The 20,024-nt window shown below is 47.5% G+C and overlaps 1 protein-coding gene across 2 annotated transcripts; it reads left to right on the plus strand.

The window, feature by feature from the left end:
• The first annotated feature begins 1,970 nt into the window (after window positions 1-1,970).
• C2H19orf38 (chromosome 2 C19orf38 homolog) lies at window positions 1,971-18,093 on the plus strand. 2 transcript variants are annotated; one of them, XM_066593603.1, is made up of 8 exons: window positions 1,971-2,841; window positions 4,904-4,939; window positions 5,867-6,169; window positions 8,413-8,502; window positions 10,438-10,462; window positions 14,926-14,966; window positions 15,089-15,126; window positions 16,256-18,093. In XM_066593603.1, the coding sequence occupies exons 1-8, from the start codon at window positions 2,820-2,822 to the stop codon at window positions 16,355-16,357; spliced, it is 657 nt and encodes a 218-aa protein (XP_066449700.1). In that variant the 5' UTR covers window positions 1,971-2,819; the 3' UTR covers window positions 16,358-18,093. The 2 variants fall into 2 exon arrangements, with proteins under 2 accessions (XP_066449700.1, XP_066449701.1); XM_066593604.1 differs by lacking the exon at window positions 1,971-2,841 and adding an exon at window positions 2,979-4,123.
• Window positions 18,094-20,024: the final 1,931 nt, after the last annotated feature.

Genomic DNA, 20,024 nt, shown 5'->3' on the forward strand with positions numbered 1-20,024 from the left:
AGGGAGGGGGAAAGGTGTAGTGACTGGCAGAAGGTAGGAGCTTTGGTGTAGTGAGTGGCAGAAGGTAGGGGCATTGGTTTAGTGACTGGCAAAGGGTAGCGGTGTCAGTGTAGTGACTGGCACAGGGTAGGGGCGTAGATGTAGTGACTGGCACAGGGTAGGGCATCGGTGTAGTGACTGGCACAAGGTAAGGACATTGGTGTAGTGACTGGCACAGGATAGGGGCGTCGGTGTAGTGACTGGCACAGGATAGGGGCGTCGGTGTAGTGACTGGCACAGGATAGGGGCGTCGGTGTAGTGACTGGCACAGGATAGGGGCGTCGATGTAGTGACTGGCACAGGGTGGAATAATACTCTAAGTGATTACACTATCAGGGTGTGACGTCTGCATGGGCAGGGGGCCGCGAGGGCACAGCCGCTCACTCAGTCCGTATAAAAGGTGACGAGTAAGGTCTGAAGTTAAGATGGAAGCGCGCCCTCCGTGGGCACATCCCTGCGTGACGCATCGCGCTATATATAATAAAGTATGGAAGTTGTTGCAGCGAGTCCGAGATCCATGAAATTCATTATATTGTGGGACGTATAAAAGTCCAGCCAGTTTTATTTTTGGTTTCAGCAACAGAAAACAAAAAGGCACCAGTGTGAAAACCAGAGCCGCTGGCAGCGCCCGTACAAGACCCGGCCAAACACAACAAGCACCATGCCCGGCGGGCGTCAGCTAGACAGTAATACCTGCTCATAATATGCAGCAGCTCAGCAGAGGTTCACAATGGAGATCCCCCCCCCCCGGACTGGTAGCCTCGTTATGTCCAAGTGATGATGTAGAGGACCCGGCCGAGAGCCCAGAGGGAGAGCAGTGCGGGAGCGTCACCTTACCCAGGCCAAGCATCTAGATGAGACCCACACACCCTCCAGTACCCGTCCACAAAGCATCATGTATTGTGGGAAACCGACTCCTTATAGGGAGGCTCTAGTACCCTGTTGTACCGCTTCTAGCTTGGGTACAAGGTGTGATACAGGTGGGCATGGAGGCTCTAGTACCCTGTTGTACCAACTCTAGCTTGGGTACAAGGTGTGACGCAGGCATAGAGGCTCTAGTACCCTGTTGTACCGCCTCTAGCTTGGGTACAAGGTATGATACAGGCGGGCATGGAGACTCTAGTACCCTGTTGTACCACCTCTAGCTTGGATACAAGATGTGATACAGGCAAGCATGGAAGCTCTAGTACCCTGTTGTACCGCCTCTAGCTTGGATACAAGATGTGATACAGGGAGCATGGAGGCTCTAGTACCCTGTTGCACTGCCTCCAACTTGGATACAAGATGTGATACGGGCATGGAGGCTCTAGTACCCTGTTGTACCGCCTCCAACTTGGATGTAAGATGTGATACGGGCATGGAGGCTCTAGTACTTTGTTGTACCACCTCTAGTTTGGATGCAAGATGTGATACAGGCGGGCATGGAGGCTCTAATACCCTGTTGTACCACCTCTAGCTTGGATACAAGATGTGATATGGGCATGGAGGCTCTAGTACCCTGTTGTACCGCCTCTAGCTTGGGTACAAGGTGTGATACAGGCGGGCATGGAGGCTCTCGTACCCTGTTGTACCACCTCTAGCTTGGGTACAAGACCTCAGATGCAGTAGCATAGAAACCGCTGTGATTCAGCTACCCACAACATTTGCTTCAACTCACTTACAGTCCGACGCTCCAAGTACCATCCCAGGCGCTGCTGTGCATTCACCTCTGTGATGGGGTCGTCCATGGTGATCCTCCAGATCCAGTTCCCTACAGACGGTTCTAGTGCTAATGGTTGACCAATGTTCTGTGAGACCTGAGCGACGGCAGCCGATGTGTGTGATGTCTTCACAGCTCCTAGAATGGCTTCGTTGTCCATCAGTTAGGAGGTCTTCCTGAACGTGGTGGCACCGCAGACACCGGATGGTTACCATCTCCCAATAACATGGCCAACAGTGCACTTTTGAAGGTCCTAAAGCGCTACCAAGTCCCGGACTGATTGGTTGTTGACATCCCACCACCAGACCCCGTTGTCAGCTGTACACCTGGGGGCATCTGATGGTTTCTGTACACACATCACCTGACAGCATATGATCGCTGGAGGTCCCAATAGTTTGGTCTACACAGTGTATGCTTTTACATTTAGTATTGAGCTCAGTGGGAGATGTAGTTATCTGTATGCAGTGAGCTCCCTCTAGTGGTGGTTATGGGTAGCTACTATTGCGATTTGACAAAAGGAGGGAAGAACTGCAGTGTTAAGCCCCTCCCACCGAGGGCCCCATGGCACCTGAAATTCTTCTCCACAGCCTTATGTTACTACTATAAATCTCCAACACAATGGGTCAGAATGACTAATTCTGTCTAATATTTAGACAGCATACACTTCGACCAGGCAGTCTAAAAATGCACCAAATTCTTTGCGGTGTCTCATATATGATGAATTTGGTGCATACTTTTATCTACGTTTATACCTCCTATTGGTTGGCGTAGTTTACACTAATATCCTGCACCAAGACTTTGGCGCACTTTTAGCGCATGGCACATTGACGACTTTTTTTTTACGCCAGAATTCTGGTAAAAGGGCCTTTGTAAATTTCCCCCATAGAGAGGTGCATAGATGTCCTTGTGGTGCCAGCAGTCTCTATTGCATCAGGCTCTTGGCTCTTTCAGACATTTCCACGTGATTTCGTCGATTGCAACAAGTCGTTGTTTCCTGATGAGTTTGTGGTCACCTACAGTTCCCTATTTCTGGGTGTGGTAGTAAAGACTATGAGAGGCGCAGTTCAGCGAGAGCGGAGGCATGGAGCTGCTGGTGTTTCTAGGTAAGATCTTGCACTACAGGGATCATCAGAGACAAAAATTGGCGCTCGTGGCCCCCATCTCTAATAGGTCCCCACCTACCATGTGTCCCATATAATACTGATGTCTTCTTATGTAGCAGAGGATTCCCCCCCAAGAACCAGGGCCGGTGTGCAGCTGCTACATCTGAGCCCCATATAGCTCCACCCCGGGGATCATCTACAAAAAAGAGGACATGCAAAATAATCTGGTATTAAAGGGGCACCGTGGGTTTGATATTTAGAGTTCCGTATAATAACCTGATCTGAGATCTCAGGATCTGGCACAGGACAGACGGTGGGTAAGAGTATATATTATTCCATACGGCAGCCTCTATGGATGCTAAATACTGACTGTAGTGACTTATATACATGGCTAGTCCATATAGTAACTGGATAGACATGCCTGTGTAACAGTATAGACTAACATAAGGATTATTGGAATCGCGGTAATCTGGAATGTATTTAGTGGCCTTGTCCCTGGTGGCCCGGAGTAGAGCTTCCAATCCAGGGTGTCTAGAGGGAAGTAGTGCTATGTTATATTACAGCTGGGGACTTCACTGTACTAACGTCTCCAGTTAGCAGAGAAGTTAGATTACATTCAGTGCCGGCCTTAGATTGGATGGTACCCTGTGCAGAATTTTGTTTAGCATCCACCAGTATGAAGAAAACCTAATCTATTGCACTGATAGGCAGTCTGACTGTAAGCAGCAAGATATCAGCATATCTATACCAGCTCTGTGTATGAATACTGTACCATAACCAAAGGGTAAATGCAGCAACAGAACCAAGCTAAACCATAACATAAATACAGCACAAACTAATCTCAGTACATAGATGCAATACCAGAACAAAGCTCATAATATAAATACAGCCCCATAACCGAACACATAACAGCATGAACCAACCTGTTTTCATATATACAATACCAGAACCAAGCTCATAAGATAAATGCAGTACCAGGACCAAACTATCCATCCATCCAGCTCCAGAAGCAAGCTCAATATATAAATACAGTTCCAGAGCCAACCCCAGTACATAAATAGAGCACTGGAACCAAGCTTGTAACAAATGCAGTAGTAGAACAAAGCAATTGTGTTGCGGGTGCGCAGTTGGGCTAAGAGAAGAGCCTTCAAGGAGGGGGAAAAGGATTCATCTAGCTCCACAAGACGCTGCCATACAGAAGAAGAGGATCATCTGGCCTGGGGGACCTAAGAGGGGATATTGCCCCCAACCTACATCCACCTGGTGCTACCCCTACAAGCTGGTGGGCATCGCCTATGTAGATAACGCTGGCCATGATTACATTCCTTATGTCCAGGGGTGCTAGGGGGATTCAATACATTCCGTAGTGTCTATTAGAAAAGTGTTAGTAGCTTTTTTTTTTTAATCTAGTAGAAAGAAAGTATTTTTGCCTGGTGCAGTTGTGAGGGGATAGTTTATATTACCTGATAACTAGTAGTAAGAGGGGGATATATTACAATCCCTGGTGTCCAGGGGGAACAGTTGCAGGGCTCTGGTTTATATCACCCACTGTCCAGTGGTAGTAGGGGGTAGATTACACATCCTGGTGTTCAGTGGAGTTGGTTGGTTACATTTCTTTAAGCCTCTTATGTTGTAGTCTACCTATTTGGAGGTGGGGGTATTTTAGCTTCGGTCCAATAGGAGGATTGGAGGGGCCGGTTTATATTAGTGAGAGTCCAGTGGCAAAAGCTGATCGGGTCATTTGTATTCCTGCACATTGTGGACGGGCAGATCGGCATTATATGACTCAGACCAATATGGAGGGAATATCTGTACCCAGGCCCTATTATCAAATTGGTCAGGGGAGTCGTTCATGTAATATTCCCTGAAGTCTATTAGTCTTTACTAACTTTCGGTGTATGGACCTTGGGGGTTCAGTAGTAACTGGACAACAAGGTCACCTGTGATTAAGGAGCCATTAGGCATAGGGGCCCCCGTCAGAGCAGAAACATCAGACTAGGTATCACCGGTTCTAGCCCTGACTGACAATCAGATAACTTTTTTGCGTTCTTTACTCATTCAGGTCTGATTGGGATGGAACTGGTTGCGGTGACATCAGGTAAGATCTACAGACTCTTCATCTAGAATATATCCGAGCCACAGCCAGCCGTATGTGTATCTATGTAATAACCACGTTCACCTTCAACACCAAATATTGTACCTAAAAAGTAGAGTTACTTCATAAATACATGACATTACTATCCTGTACTGATCCTCAGTTATAGCCTGTATTGTACTCCAGAGCTGCATTCACAATTCTGCATGTTTCATTCTAAACAATGCAATCTTTTTTTCCAAACACCATCCAGAGCAGTGTTTAAGAACAAGCTTGTTGACAGTTTCCATTGACAACCAGCAGAATTCTGTATGTAGTCATGGAGTATAATATAGATGAAGTACGGGACTACAGGGTGTTAGTATTTCTGTAGTGTGACATCACTGTGTTTGTGTTTATTATCTCTCAGAGTAAACAGGCAGTTCATAGACGACTGACTGCCTGTTTACACGGGCCAATCGTCGTCTGATTTTTATGCCTGCGCGATCCGAACGTGCAATCATTCACAATGAACGATCATTCACAATCCCACGATTCACAGGGAATTGTAATATTTCAGTGTAAAAGGGTCCTTAGTAGAGATGAGCGAGTAGTGCCTTAGCCGAGTATCTCCATGCTCGTCTCTAAAGATTCGGGGGCCGGCGGAGGACGGGGAGCGGCGGGGGAGAGCGGGGAGGAACGGAGGGGAGATCTCTCTCTCCCTCTCTCCCCCTCGCTCCCCGCCGCAACTCACCTGTCACCCGCGCCAGCACCCGAATCTTTAGAGAAGAGCAGGGAGATACTCGGCTGAGGCACTACTCGCTGGAGTAATGTGCCTTAGCGAGTATACTCACTCAACTCTAGTCCTTAGTCAATTGGGAACATCTATAGAATGTGGCTCTGCAGGACCAAAGATATTAACTTACAAAGAACTCCATTCATATCGCGCAGCACCTTTACCTGCACCACATCTATCCTTGATGACATCAGGAGCCATCTATATGGGCCAAGAAATACAACTGCAATGCACAGCACCAGAAAATTACCCCGAAGGAACGTTCCACCTGTACTCACACAGCACGGGAGAGCAGCTCCAGACAGCACAGGCTCCTGAGACGAAAAATAGTGTGATGTTCACTATTCAAAGCTCTTATGCCATGAAGTCAATTGAGTGTTTCTGTAAATACCAGTGCTATGTAGGAAACGAGATTCAGGTATCTGAAGTCAGTAATGTCCTCTCCGTGACTATTAATGGTGAGTACTCTGACTCTCTGTGCAACAAAATATTATAATATATAACTACTATAATACTGTCTCCTATGTACAAGAATATAACTACTATAATCCTGCCCCCTATGTACAAGAATATAACTACTATAATCCTGCCCCCTATGTACAAGAATATAACTACTATAATACTGCCCCCGATGTGCAAGAATATAACTACTATAATACTGCCCCCTATGTACAGGAATATAACTACTATAATACTGGTCCCTATGTACAGGAATATAACTACTATAATACTGCCCCCTGTGTACAAGAATATAACTACTGTAATACTGCCCCCTATGTACAAGAATATAACTACTGTAATACTGCCCCCTATGTACAAGAATATAACTACTATAATACTGCTCCTATGTACAAGAATATAACTACTATAATAGTGCCCCCTATGTACAAGAATATAACTACTATAATACTGCCCCTATGTACAAGAATATAACTACTATAATACTGCCCCCTATGTACAAGAATATAACTACTATAATACTGCCCCTATGTACAAGAATATAACTACTATAATACTGCCAATATATACAAAAATATAACTACTATAATACTGCCCCCTATGTACAAGAATAGAACTACTATAATACTGCCCCCTATGTACAAGAATATAACTACTATAATACTGTTCCCTATGTACAAGAATATAACTACTATAATACTGCCCCCTATGTACATGAATATAACTACTATAATACTGCCCCCTATGTACAAGAATAGAACTACTATAATACTGCCCCCTATGTACAAGAATATAACTACTATAATACTGCCCCCGATGTGCAAGAATATAACTACTATAATACTGCCCCCTATGTACAAGAATATAACTACTATAATACTGCCCCCTATGTACAAGAATATAACTACTATAATACTGCCCCCGATGTGCAAGAATATAACTACTATAATACTGCCCCCTATGTACAGGAATATAACTACTATAATACTGGTCCCTATGTACAGGAATATAACTACTATAATACTGCCCCCTGTGTACAAGAATATAACTACTGTAATACTGCCCCCTATGTACAAGAATATAACTACTGTAATACTGCCCCCTATGTACAAGAATATAACTACTATAATACTGCTCCTATGTACAAGAATATAACTACTATAATAGTGCCCCCTATGTACAAGAATATAACTACTATAATACTGCCCCTATGTACAAGAATATAACTACTATAATACTGCCCCCTATGTACAAGAATATAACTACTATAATACTGCCCCTATGTACAAGAATATAACTACTATAATACTGCCAATATATACAAAAATATAACTACTATAATACTGCCCCCTATGTACAAGAATAGAACTACTATAATACTGCCCCCTATGTACAAGAATATAACTACTATAATACTGTTCCCTATGTACAAGAATATAACTACTATAATACTGCCCCCTATGTACATGAATATAACTACTATAATACTGTCCCTATGTACAAGAATATAACTACTATAATACTGCCCCCTATGTACAAGAATATAACTACTATAATACTGCCTCCTATGTACATGAATATAACTACTATAATTTTGCCCCCTAGAGTCCATACATATGGACTTATACAACTGCTATCACCTTATGTCCCATATTGCGTCTCACAGCGTAAATTCCCCATTGGTATGTTTTTGGAGTGTATGGAAGGGATGGTGGTGGTGGTGGGGTGGACTGGAGGAATCCCCCACAGTGAAACATGCAAACTCCATGCTGATGTTGTCTTTGGACTCAGGATCCCAATGTTGTAAGGCGACAGTACTAACCACTGAGACACCATGCTGCCCTTTATTTGTCACAGCAGGGTTTTAGGAGTTGTCTTATTTCCGATGGTGCGTGTGCCCATCTATGGCGTGATGTAGGTTCAGTTGCACAGCTCAGACGTTCAGGGGTTCTTGGGGACCTTTCATACAGGACAGAGTAGGACTGACCGCAAGCTGTGGTAAATTCTGCCCCAAAAGCTGCAGGTCTGCCTGTAGATTTTGATGCAAAACTGAAAATAGCTTAAAACCTGCCTGCAATTCTGCATCACAATCCGCAGCTGCGGATTTGGCTGCGTCCTGCGTCGTAATTCGGTCCATGTGAAGGTCCCTTATAGTTTTGCACGCAGCACTGCTCCCTGTATGACTCACGTCGGCGTCTCATCTGTCTGCAGCTCGGCACCATGTGATTGTTGTCTCTTACAGTGCCGGTGTGGGTCTTTGTTGTAGTCGGACTGGTTGGTCTTCTGATCCTTGTGGCTTCAGTACTGGTGACTGTATACCTGCTGAGAAGAAGTAAGTATCCACGAGTTTACATTATTTGATGGGCAGAGGGGTACTATACAAGAAGGGTGGGCATCTGCTGTGGGCCCCATACTGACCGTCAAAAATAGAATACAGAAGTGTTAGGTGGGTTGTCAAGCTTCCAGGCCCCTTCCAGTTGGTTTCCACAGAGCAGCCACCATGACGGCTATGGTGGTCCTTCATGACTGGATTATAGGGCAACTGGGTCAGATATCCAAAAACCTCTACCACCTAAAAAATGGGCAACCTAAAGCAGGGGCATAGCTAAATGCTCAGGGGCCCAGGTGCAAATGTTCAGCACCCTCCCCCCATTCTCACCTGTATCTATACCCGTACCCATACCTAAACCGTGCTGCTTACAGCTGCAAAACGAATTTACGTACATGATCTAGCCCCTTGGCTTTCCAAACATGACTCCTTTCCTGGACTACATGAAAATTTGTTTGTAGCCCCCTAGGCCACTCTCTCACAGCCCACTTTTACCAACTTATACCACCTATATTTATATATATGATTATATACAGCACATACCTCATTGCACCGCATGGTCGCCGCTCCCCTCCTCCACTAATCACAACTGCAGTGTCTCAGTTGATGGGAGGAGCACGCCATGAGAATCTATAGCCTAGAATTGGCTGCCGGCTCCCTCCCACCCTGAGTGTCATTCACAGCCGGCCCGAGGGCCGTGGTGTTACTACAGTATATGGTGGGAGCCTGTGGGCCCCGATCGCTATGGGGCCGGGTCGCAATTAGGACCCCTACAACCTCTAGCAGTAGCCGTGACCTAAAGGCTGGAGCCAGAGGTGTAACTTGAAGCTTCTGGGCTCCAATGTAAAACCTGTAACAGGGCCCCCAACTATAATGCTTTACTCATAGTACTGGGTTCTCTATATGGAGAAGAGAGGCCTTATGGGCCCCCTAAGGCTCCTGGGCCCGGGTGCAACAGCATCCCCTGCATCCTCTATAGTTACGCCCCTGGCAGGAGCTACATTGGCCATACACCATACATCACAACCATACCGGATCCAGCGGGACAGTGCCGATTTTCGGTCGCTGTCCTGGGCCAGTTTGTGTCTCAGCTGGGCAGATGCCCAGTGGACTGATGTCTTTGGCCTTATAGCGGACCAGCAAGCAATCCGCTCCAACTGCCCATTTAAGTCCCGGGCTCCCCAGAAAGTACAGCGCGTGTGTACGGCGGCTGCCTGCGCTGTCCAAGCACTTTACAGACATTCACTGTAGTACAACACGTAGCTGGGAGGGGAGTGTGGCGCTCCTATGATAATCCCAGCTGTTCTCCGAGCCCTGCTGTCCCTGCTCATCCCCCCCCCTCCCAGCAGGCTGCCCATTGCCACAGTCCTTTAAGGCCTGCCTGTGGTTATGGATTTATGCGGGTATTCTGTGTGGTCAGGGGGCGAGGACTAGTTGAGGAGGGGCTTAAAAAATTGCCGCGGTGTGTGCCACCTTGCCTTTCCGTTTTTACTTCCCTGTAAAGTCAGGAGGTCCGCATACACCGCCAGCTACTAAGGACCTGGTGGTTGAGCACTGCAGGTAGAAAGTAGTAGCAGTTGGCAGATACCACTTAAGAAAAGGATCTTTAAAGGGGTATTCCAGACATTTACTATTCATGACCTATCGCCTGCATAGCTTATCAATAGTTCATCGGCAGGGGGCCATGACTCCGTATCCCTGCCAATCAGTTGATCCTCCAGCCCGCGGTCAGGGCATCAGTGGGCAGAGATGGAAGTGTAAACCAAAAGCTTCGCTCCCACTGAAATCAATGGGAGTAATGGCTTCTATTACATTTCCGAACAAAAATAAGGAGACACATCCCACTAAATTTTTTGCCCGTAAGTCTCCACCAACTATGATTTGCCCCCTGCTGGTAGCTCTGAGTATTGTTTCTATAATCTGTGTCCTTTCTTATAGATAAAAAGAAGAAACAGGAAGAGAGGTAAAAATCATAATGCATCTTTAACTACATGTCTGTTCTGTTATCTCCCTCATAGTGAGAATGGGGGAGTGCTCTGTAATGCCACAGGACGCAAAAACAGAGCGCAAATACGGAAGTGTAAATGCACCTATCGAAATCAATGGGTTTTGTTCGCTGCGTATTGCATGTGTAAATATGCCCGTGCGAATCTGGCCTAAGGAAGCAGAAGGGATTGTGGATCCATTTCTCCTGCTTTGGTGCAAATGAAAGTGACAACATGAGCGCCGGAGAGGAACAGTGAGACCCCCCCAAAAAGGGCCTGGAGACAATTCCTCTGTCCTTCCTGGTTCTCCTCTAGTTCTGCATTGTGCTGCTGTCCTTGTCGCTACCGGTATGAGGAGCTACCTGCAGCCCAATCAGGTTGTACAGGTAGTCCTGCTCCTCCAGGATGGTACATCCATACGTACCGGCACAGGAAAGGTTATCTCCAGCACAAGAGCATGGAGCCGGTACCAGGACACGGCCGTTACAGGAGAAAAGCTGGACAGGGCCATGGTAAGGTATTAACTAGCATCAGGCCCGGAGGAGCAGGAGGAGCCACCAGGGCCAACACAATGACCTCCACTAAGCTACTGGTCGGCATGTATTTCACCTAACTGTCAGACACATGCGGGTGGGCGGAGGGCCCGATGTCATGTCGTTGGATGTGTGCTCGCGGCCGGCACCGTGCAGCTCATTTGGTATTCACCGGAGAACACTAGGTTTCGCAGGTCCACCATTGGCGCCCCAATCTTTTCACAGAGTAGGGCAGGTTCACATTGAGCACATGTGACAGATCTGGAAGAGTCAACCTGAATGTTTTGTTCATCAAGATCTGATCTATGTGATTTAAGTGTGGCTTTAACCCTTTCCAATTCAGTTAAGATTTCCCTACATAGCTCCGATGTCGGATGAGGGTCGATACATATTTTTAGCACTATGCAGGACAGAGCTCTGATGTCGGAGGCTGTTTTGCATATGTATGTTAAATCCGAGCTCTGTCCTGTGTACTGTTAGAAATATGAATGAATGAGGAGAACCCGGACAGGGGCGGGGCTAATTCTTAGACCTTAGCCCCGCCCCCGTCCCGCCTCCTTTCATTGCAAATAGTGCAGTTGGGCGGAGAGGAGGCAGAGAGGGGGCGGGAGCTCAGTTCCTGCTCCTGGCTCTTACATCCTCCCCCCCTGCAGATCAGGACGACGTATATCGGCTCGGCGTGAAAACCGAGCCGATATACGTTTGTGGGAATTCACCCTAAGGGGTTAGAGAGCAGACTATTTCCAGCAGAGAAAGGGTCTAGTCCGCTAATTAATAAGGTAACACTTGTAGGGGTGCAGCTGGAAGAGAAAGAACCTGCAGACTTGCTGGGCTCCGGGTCCAATGGAGACCAGGCAGCTGTCTAGTCTGGAGCTCCTGCTGCTACATGGGAGACCAAGAAGTCTGACGAGGGTGGATGGCGCTTAGACTGGCACCCCGGATGGGTATGAGGTGGTGGGCTTTCAGTAAGGCTGGTCTCACACGAGATTCTGTGAGCAGTTGATCCGCGGTTTAATCAAATACATTGGATTACACAATTCCACTCACATTAGCGGGTCAGAATTGTATAATCTGCTTGCGGAAAATAGAACGCCGCATGTTGTATTTACTCTAGATATCCGTGACATAGAGCCCATTGTTCTTTATGGTTGTGGATATACCCGCAGCCTATACGCAATTACACACTGGATTTCGCTTATGGCTGTGTGAGGCTATGACACGTGTAGCCATAGTCACTGACACGCGGCCGCTCACCCCGTTAGTGAATACCGGCAGGGGCCGTGGCTCCCCTGCTCATATTTACTAACCAGCACTACTAGCAGTGCTGATTCCGGCGCACACTGTGATGTCAATGTGCAGCCAGGATCCTCCTCTGCCCGTCCCCCGATGTCTCCAACCTGTTGGTTCCGCGGGAGCGTCCAAAGGAAGAGACTTCCTGCAACACACTGATGTCACAGTGTGCGCCGCAGATCATCGCTGCTGGCGGCGGGGCGGGCACAGGAGAAGAGGAGCATCCACGAGGTAAGTACGGGGGTCTCATGGGGGGAGCAGTCACCGCTGGGGGCCCGCTGTAAGGGGGCAGTCACCGCTGGGGGGGCAATCACCGCTGGGGGGCCGCTGTAAGGGGGCAGTCGCCGCTAGGGGGGCGCTGTAAGCTGGTAGTCACCACTGGGGGCCCGCTGTAAGGGGGCAGTCACCGCTGGGGGGCCGCTGTGGGAGGCAGGTAATGCTGGCGGGCAGATACTGCTGGGGGGCCGCTGTGGGGGGCAGATACTGCTGGGGGGGCCACTGTGGGGGGGCAGATACTGCTGGGGGGGCCGCTATGGGGGGCAGATACTGCTGGGGGGGCGCTGTGGGGGGCAGATACTGCTGGGGGGCCGCTGTGGAGGGCAGATACTGCTGGGGGGCCGCTGTGGGGGGCAGATACTGCTGGGGGGGCCTCTGTGGGGGGCAGATACTGCTGGGGGGGCCTCTGTGGGGGGCAGATACTGCTGGGGGGGCCGCTGTCGGGGGCGGATACTGCTGGGGGGGCCGCTGTCGGGGGCGGATACTGCTGGGGGGGCCGCTGTCAGGGGCGGATACTGCTGGGGGGGCCGCTGTGGGGGCGGATACTGCTGGGGGGCCGCTGTGGATGGCGCTGTCGCTGTTGGGAGGCTACTTTGGGTGGCGCTGTTGCTGCTGGGGCTGCTGTTGGGGGGCACTGTTGCCGCTGGGGCTCATCATTACTGAGATAAGTGAGGGGGAGGCTGGGAGAGGCAAGGGCCTGTGCTATGGGTGTTTTGGGTTTATTAAATACAGTTATACATTACAATTACACATATTTGTTATTTAAACTATAAATATCACGAATTTATAGATTTTTTCTGGAAGTCACACACCACCCGAGTTATGCTCCGTTTTTTGGCGAATTTTGACACACCGAGCTGAAAAGGTTGCCCATGACTGTGCTAAGACATTAGAGCTGTTTCTTAGTTACCGGTAGGTGCAAAGCGTATGTTATGTAGCAGCAGCCCGCCAGGGACCTGTATGTATTACTGTACACGGTACGAGTTTGCCACAGTCAGGCCTCATGCACACGGCAGGTAACCCTGTAAACCTGTTGTCTTCTTCGTCTGCGTGGACCTGTCTTCTTCTGGCTTCTCTGTACTGCGGATGGTCCGCCCGGCTCGCCGTCGGACATACACAGTACAGATTTTTTTTTCTAAACTCCTGCTTTTTCCATAGAATTTGTGGTACAACAGGGTACTAGAGCCTCCATGCCTGTCCGTATCACATCTTGTATCCAAGCTAGAGGCAGTACAACAGGGTACTAGAGCCTCCATACCTGCCTGTATCACATATTGTATCTAAGCTAGAGGTGGTACAACAGGGTACTACAGCCTCCATGCCCCCTATATCACATGTTGTATCCAAGCTAGAGGCGGTACAACAGGGTACTAGAGCCTCCATGCCCGTCCGTATCACATCTTGTATCCAAGCTAGAGGCAGTACAACAGGGTACTAGAGCCTCCATACCTGCCTGTATCACATATTGTATCTAAGCTAGAGGTGGTACAACAGGGTACTAGAGCCTCCATGCCCACCCGTATCACATCTTGTATCCAAGCTAGAGGCGGTACAACAGGGTACTAGAGCCTCCATGCCCGTCTGTATCACATCTTGTATCCAAGCTAGAGGCAGTACAACAGGGTACTAGAGCCTCCATACCTGCCTGTATCACATATTGTATCTAAGCTAGAGGTGGTACAACAGGGTACTAGAGCCTCCATGCCCACCCGTATCACATCTTGTATCCAAGCTAGAGGCGGTACAACAGGGTACTAGAGCCTCCATGCCCGTCTGTATCACATCCTGTATCCAAGCTAGAGGCAGTACAACAGGGTACTAGAGCCTCCATGCCCGTCTGTATCACATCCTGTATCCAAGCTAGAGGCAGTACAACAGGGTACTAGAGCCTCCATGCCCGTCCGTATCACATCTTGTATCCAAGCTAGAGGCAGTACAACAGGGTACTAGAGCCTCCATACCTGCCTGTATCACATATTGTATCTAAGCTAGAGGTGGTACAACAGGGTACTAGAGCCTCCATGCCCGTCTGTATTACATCTTGTATCCAAGCTAGAGGTGGTACAACAGGGTACTAGAGCCTCCATGCCCGTCCGTATCACATCTTGTATCCAAGCTAGAGGCGGTACAACAGGGTACTAGAGCCTCCCTACAAGGGGTCGGGTCTCCACAATAAATGATGCTTTTGCTCTGATATGTAATCACTTACTTATAACAACGTTACAATCACAGACAAAGTTCCATCCGACATCTTCTGGGGGGGATTGGTTTTTACAACCAGTGTATATACTGTATATGATATAATGAACAGTTGTGTAACATTTGAGCTTTCTGCTCTTCAGAGATAAAGACTCCATCTGGATTGATCAGCAGATGACGCCAGGTAATTGTACTATAGATGCTTTGTTCCTGTCGCTATGCTCCTCTGTTATCAGTTGTCCCCCTTCCTTTCCTGAAGGATCCATCCTCGCATCACTCATATTTCACCTTCTTCCCTATCCACAGATTGGTCTGATGGTAACCATAACATGGTCTATGATGCGGTGAGTTGAGTATATTGCGTGCTTCCTTTTGAAGAGTTTTAAATAAAAATATATATCCTGTCATCTTCTGTATGCAGCTCATATGCAGACGTATGTGTCAACATGGTTAGTCTACTAGTAAACCCCATGTGTAGTCTCCTTTTCTTGTCGTCTGTTACTGGTGCAGAGTGTGCAGCAGAATGCAGTTCTAAGCTCTCACTCACGACCTGAAGGTTGCAGGTTCAAGGTTGACTCAGCCTTCCATCCTTCCGAGGTCGGGAAAATGAGTACCCAGCTTGCTGGGGGGTAATAAATAAATTACCTGAAAGCGCTGTGGAATAAGTTGGTGCTATACAAATAACAAGTCCCTTCCCTTCACCTAAGCCCTTGCTCATTGTCAGTAGGTTGTGCTGTTTAATCACAGACACACAGTCCTCTCTGTCCCTGCCTGCACTTAGGAGGCATTTCTGGAGTCTGGAAAGTAAACCCCTGGACACAAAGTATTAAAATCTTCCCCACAATATCCCCCACCACCAGGGATATTGGCATTAGAAATTGTGCCATCTGGATAACTCCTCCTTAGATTGAAGCCACCTCAGAAATCAATTGATCACCTCTGGTCCATCTTCTCTTACCCTTAACAATCAACTTTTAATACAACCATGTACATGGCCTCTTGTTCTCCAGTGCTAGCCTTTTCGTCCGGGTTACAGTGATGTGTCCTGAGTTAGGGACCCCCCCTCCATCTATGACAACCATATGATCTAATAGAGCACGCTGTTGTGACAACCCCTTAAATCGCACCACTACTCTAGACCACCAGGACAGCTAACATGAACCCAGTCACTGTCTGGATCATCAGATTAGATTGCCTTACCTCCTTCACAATTAGACAACCAATGAAGCTGCAGCTAGTGCCTTACTGCCACAGACTACCAAGAAAGCTAATTTTAATGCCTACCCTACCCTAGACCACCAGGAGGTTGGATTTTAGTTTGACGTCTGTTTTTTTTTCTTTTCTTTATAGTCTAGAGTAGTTGAGAATACATCTGTTTTAGGGCATCAACGCCACATTGAAGGTTCTAGTCCAAATAAAGTGTTTTATTTTATTCTATACCATTGATTTATCTTCTCTTTCACATCCGGACAGAATTCTGTCTCGAAGACTGACATCTCCAATACTTACCTAAGCAATGTGGATTCTCAGATGGAAAGCAGATCACCCGTACCTTTCAGCTCCTTCAGAACATGAGCCACCAGCTTCCTCATCTCTAGGAACAACTGTGACTTCCAAGACTTGGAACCTCAACTTTGGCCTCATGGTGGAAGAGTCCAAAGTTCTCAAAAGTGAACAAACCACAGTGCTGTCCCTATGCCTAACTGTGCCACAAGTCCTCATGGATGGGGCCTGTATATTATTTACTGGCTGGACCACGTACAACCAATAGACCCCTTTATGGAACTTTACGTGTATGTTTTTGTGTGGTGTTTTTATGTTTGTTTGTTTTTAAACACAGATATCAAACTTTTCCATCCAAGGCATGATGGAAGGAGAGAACCGATGTCACCTCTGATATCTGTCGTTATGATCCCATTGGGTCAATGGATTAGACAGCATGTGCCTTCAAGCATTAACTTCTCCCTGTTCACAACAAGCATCTTCTGCCGCTAATGGTCTCTCAATCTTTTTGACTTTCTGGTCTGGAGCCTCAATGTCTACAAGGCCCCATGTGAACAGAGACGTATTGCCCAATACGTTATTGGAGCCGTCTTTAGAGCAACACTTGGTCTCAGGGTTGAATTGAGTATTTCAGGAGGTTGTAAGTCTTGGGACAAGTAAAGTACGGAGCCTAAAACTTATCCTCTTCACCTCAGTTGCAGATGTTATCGATGGTTCCAAAAAGATGGGGTATTTCACTTGTAACTGCAAAACTTCATGACCCGCATTCATCAATGTTGTTGCGCCTAGTTTTTGGCATAAATGTACCTTTTGGTCTTGGTTTATTTTCTTGCTTCTTGTTTGGACCCCCTTTTTAGTGTCCATTTATATTTATGATAGGAGAAGTGGTTATGGTTTCTTTATGTTCTCCACATTCTCTATTTGTGACTTCTGTAAAACAGTTAAGAACATTTGGCCCCATGCTACTCCATTCAGGAGGTATTAAATATGCTATTAATGGTAGACGAACTTGTAGGTCAGATTTCATCATGTACCTTCCATAATGTCCTTGTGGGCTGCTTTATGTAGGAGAGAGAACGAATGAGTGCCGTATTAGACTTTAATACTTTCAAATCCTCTATCATAGCAGCTAAATTGGATTGGCCCGTACCCAAGCACTTTGCTGAGTAGCTAACTTCAGTCTAAGATTGTTGATGGCGTTCCACTCCTCCGCCAAGGCGCTGACAGAGAAACTTTTCAAACAAAGGAAGATTAAATGGAGATATGAACTAGTGACCCTGAGTCTATGGTGACTTAAAAAGGTTGTCATCAGGGCAGGTCATCCATAGAAGATCTGCAGGGGTTCACTGCTCAGGATCCCTGCCGATCAGCTAATTCCCGGCACTACTGGCTGATCGTGCCGTCACTATTGTTGTGGCCCCGTTTGATAGTGCAGGCACAGCTTCCATCGTATGCTATACAGATAGAGTGGTCTACTTCTTGCACTGTCCATACTGATAGCGATGCCGGGAATCAGCTGATTGGTCGGGATCCTGAACAGTAGACCCCGCTGATGATCATACCCATTTCTGTGGACACCCTATAAAGATACAATGCAGGGTAGAGCAGGACTAAGTGTCTCCTGTATATGGCGCATGCACATGACTAAGTGTCTCCTGTATATGGCGCATGCACATGACTAAGTGTCTCCTGTATATGGCGCATGCACATGACTAAGTATCTTCTGTGTATGGCGCATGCACATGACTAAGTGTCTTCTGTATATGGCGCATTAGTCGGTTTGTCCCAGCAGTAACGCCGAATGAGCAGACGGATGTATTATGACTAGAGATGAGCGAGCATACTCGCTAAGGACAATTGCTCAATCGAGCACGGTCCTTAGTGAGTATCTCCCCGCTCGAGAGAAAAGGTTCGGCTACCGGCGCGGGTGACAGGTGAGTTGCGGCAGTGAGCAGGGGGGAGCAGGGGGGGGGGGGAGAGAGAGGAAGAGAGACATCTCCCATCCGTTCCTCCCTGCTCTCCCCCGCCGCTCCCAACCCGCCGCCGGCACCCAAATCTTTTCTTCCGAGCGGGCAGGTACTCGCTAAGGACAATACTCGATCGAGTAATTGCCCTTAGCGAGTATGCTCGCTCATCTCTAATTATGACCCAATGCATATAAGAAGCTTGCCCCTGTGGGTTCACCGACTGACATGCCAAGGCAATGAACGTAGCTACGGCGTGAACCTGTGCCATGGATCTAGTTACAAATGGAGTTTTCAAATAACCTAGAAGGATACCGTATCTGTGCAGATGGGCGGATAACCGTGATGGATATGCATCTGGACTGTTGGGTTATCTCTACTATATGTGTATTCTGCAATGCTTGAAAAAGGAAACTCAACTCTCCTAAATGTTGCACTTTTATGTGGATGTCTGAATGATAAAGCGGTGAACTTATTTCTGTGACCTGGGAGATTGGCGCCCCTTGATTGGTCACCCAGCGGGGAGTACCCCAGTCCTGACCTCTTTAGACTCCCTCCCGGAGTTGGCATACAAATAGACACACAGCCCCTCTCTTGACTTGGCCGTATTTCTAAGGGCTCATTCACATGGGCGTATCTCCTTCCAAATTGCATCCATGTTTTTTTTACAGATGTAATGCGAACGGGATGTAGCGTTCATTCACATTGCTGTATTCAGACAGGCTGTTTTTATGCACAGATTTTATGTGCATTTTAAATATATATATCGCAGCCTGTCCTATATTGGTCATTAGTCACAGTCCACAATAGCCCGAGAAAGTCTGTAGGAGGGTAAAACTCCCCGCAGGGAAGACGAATGTTGCATGCATGGTCACAGCTTTTTTTTGTTTAACACATGTTGCCAGGAGACGGTGTGAAAAGAGGATCAATTGCATTTTCTGTGGGGTTTTTTTTTTTTGGGTGAGTGAAAAATTTAGATAATATATACCAAAAACACATATACTCACACACTAAAAACAGTGTGTTTTTCTAAGGACGTGTGAATGAGCCCTAAGGCTGCTATTGCACTAGCAGTGGCCTCTAGCGCTCACATTTTCCCGACAATTCGCACTATTGCACAAGCATTAAAGGCGTGTGATACAAGTAATTGCCAGGCTGCACCTTGTTTTTGCAGATAGGTGCAGCCTGGCAATTGTTGGGAAAACGTGAGCACTAGCCGCAAGTGCTTGTGTAATATGGTAGCATCCTCACATGCTGTCAAACATTAGAGTCAACAAAGCCCTAGCAAGTCCTGGAAATTATTTTTGTTTTATCTCAAGCACACCTGATGCAACTAATGAAGCCCTTGATTAGTTGCACCAGGTGTGCTTGGAGCAACGTCTGATTTGCAAATTTGTGCCCTTATGAGAGATTCTATTGAGGGGGTGAATAATCCTGAGGGTGGATTCAGATAAATGTATATCGGCTTGGTTTTCACGCCAAGCCGATATACGATGTCCTCATCTGCAGGGGGGGGGGGGATGGAAGAGCCAGGAGCAGGGACTGAGCTCCCGCCCCTCTCTGCCTCCGCTCCGCCCCTCTGCACTATTTGCAATGAAAGGAGGCGGGACGGGGGGGGGAGAAGCTAAATTTTGAGAATTAGCCCTGCCCCTGTCACGCCTCTCCTCATTGCAAATAGTGCAGAGGGGCGGAGAGGAGGCAGAGAGGGGGCGGGAGCTCAGTTCCTGCTCCTGGCTCTTCCATCCTCCCCCCCTGCAGATGAGGACGACGTATAT

This window comes from Eleutherodactylus coqui, chromosome 2 (genome assembly GCF_035609145.1).
Source record: "Eleutherodactylus coqui strain aEleCoq1 chromosome 2, aEleCoq1.hap1, whole genome shotgun sequence".
Taxonomy (NCBI): domain Eukaryota; kingdom Metazoa; phylum Chordata; class Amphibia; order Anura; family Eleutherodactylidae; genus Eleutherodactylus; species Eleutherodactylus coqui.

Coding starts and splice junctions, on each gene's coding strand:
- C2H19orf38 (XM_066593603.1), top strand. CDS start 2,820: ATGGAGCTGCTGGTGTTTCTAG. Junction 4,940..5,866: donor ACTGGTTGCGGTGACATCAG/GTAAGATCTACA, acceptor CATATCGCGCAG/CACCTTTACCTGCACCACAT. Junction 6,170..8,412: donor CCTCTCCGTGACTATTAATG/GTGAGTACTCTG, acceptor TGTCTCTTACAG/TGCCGGTGTGGGTCTTTGTT.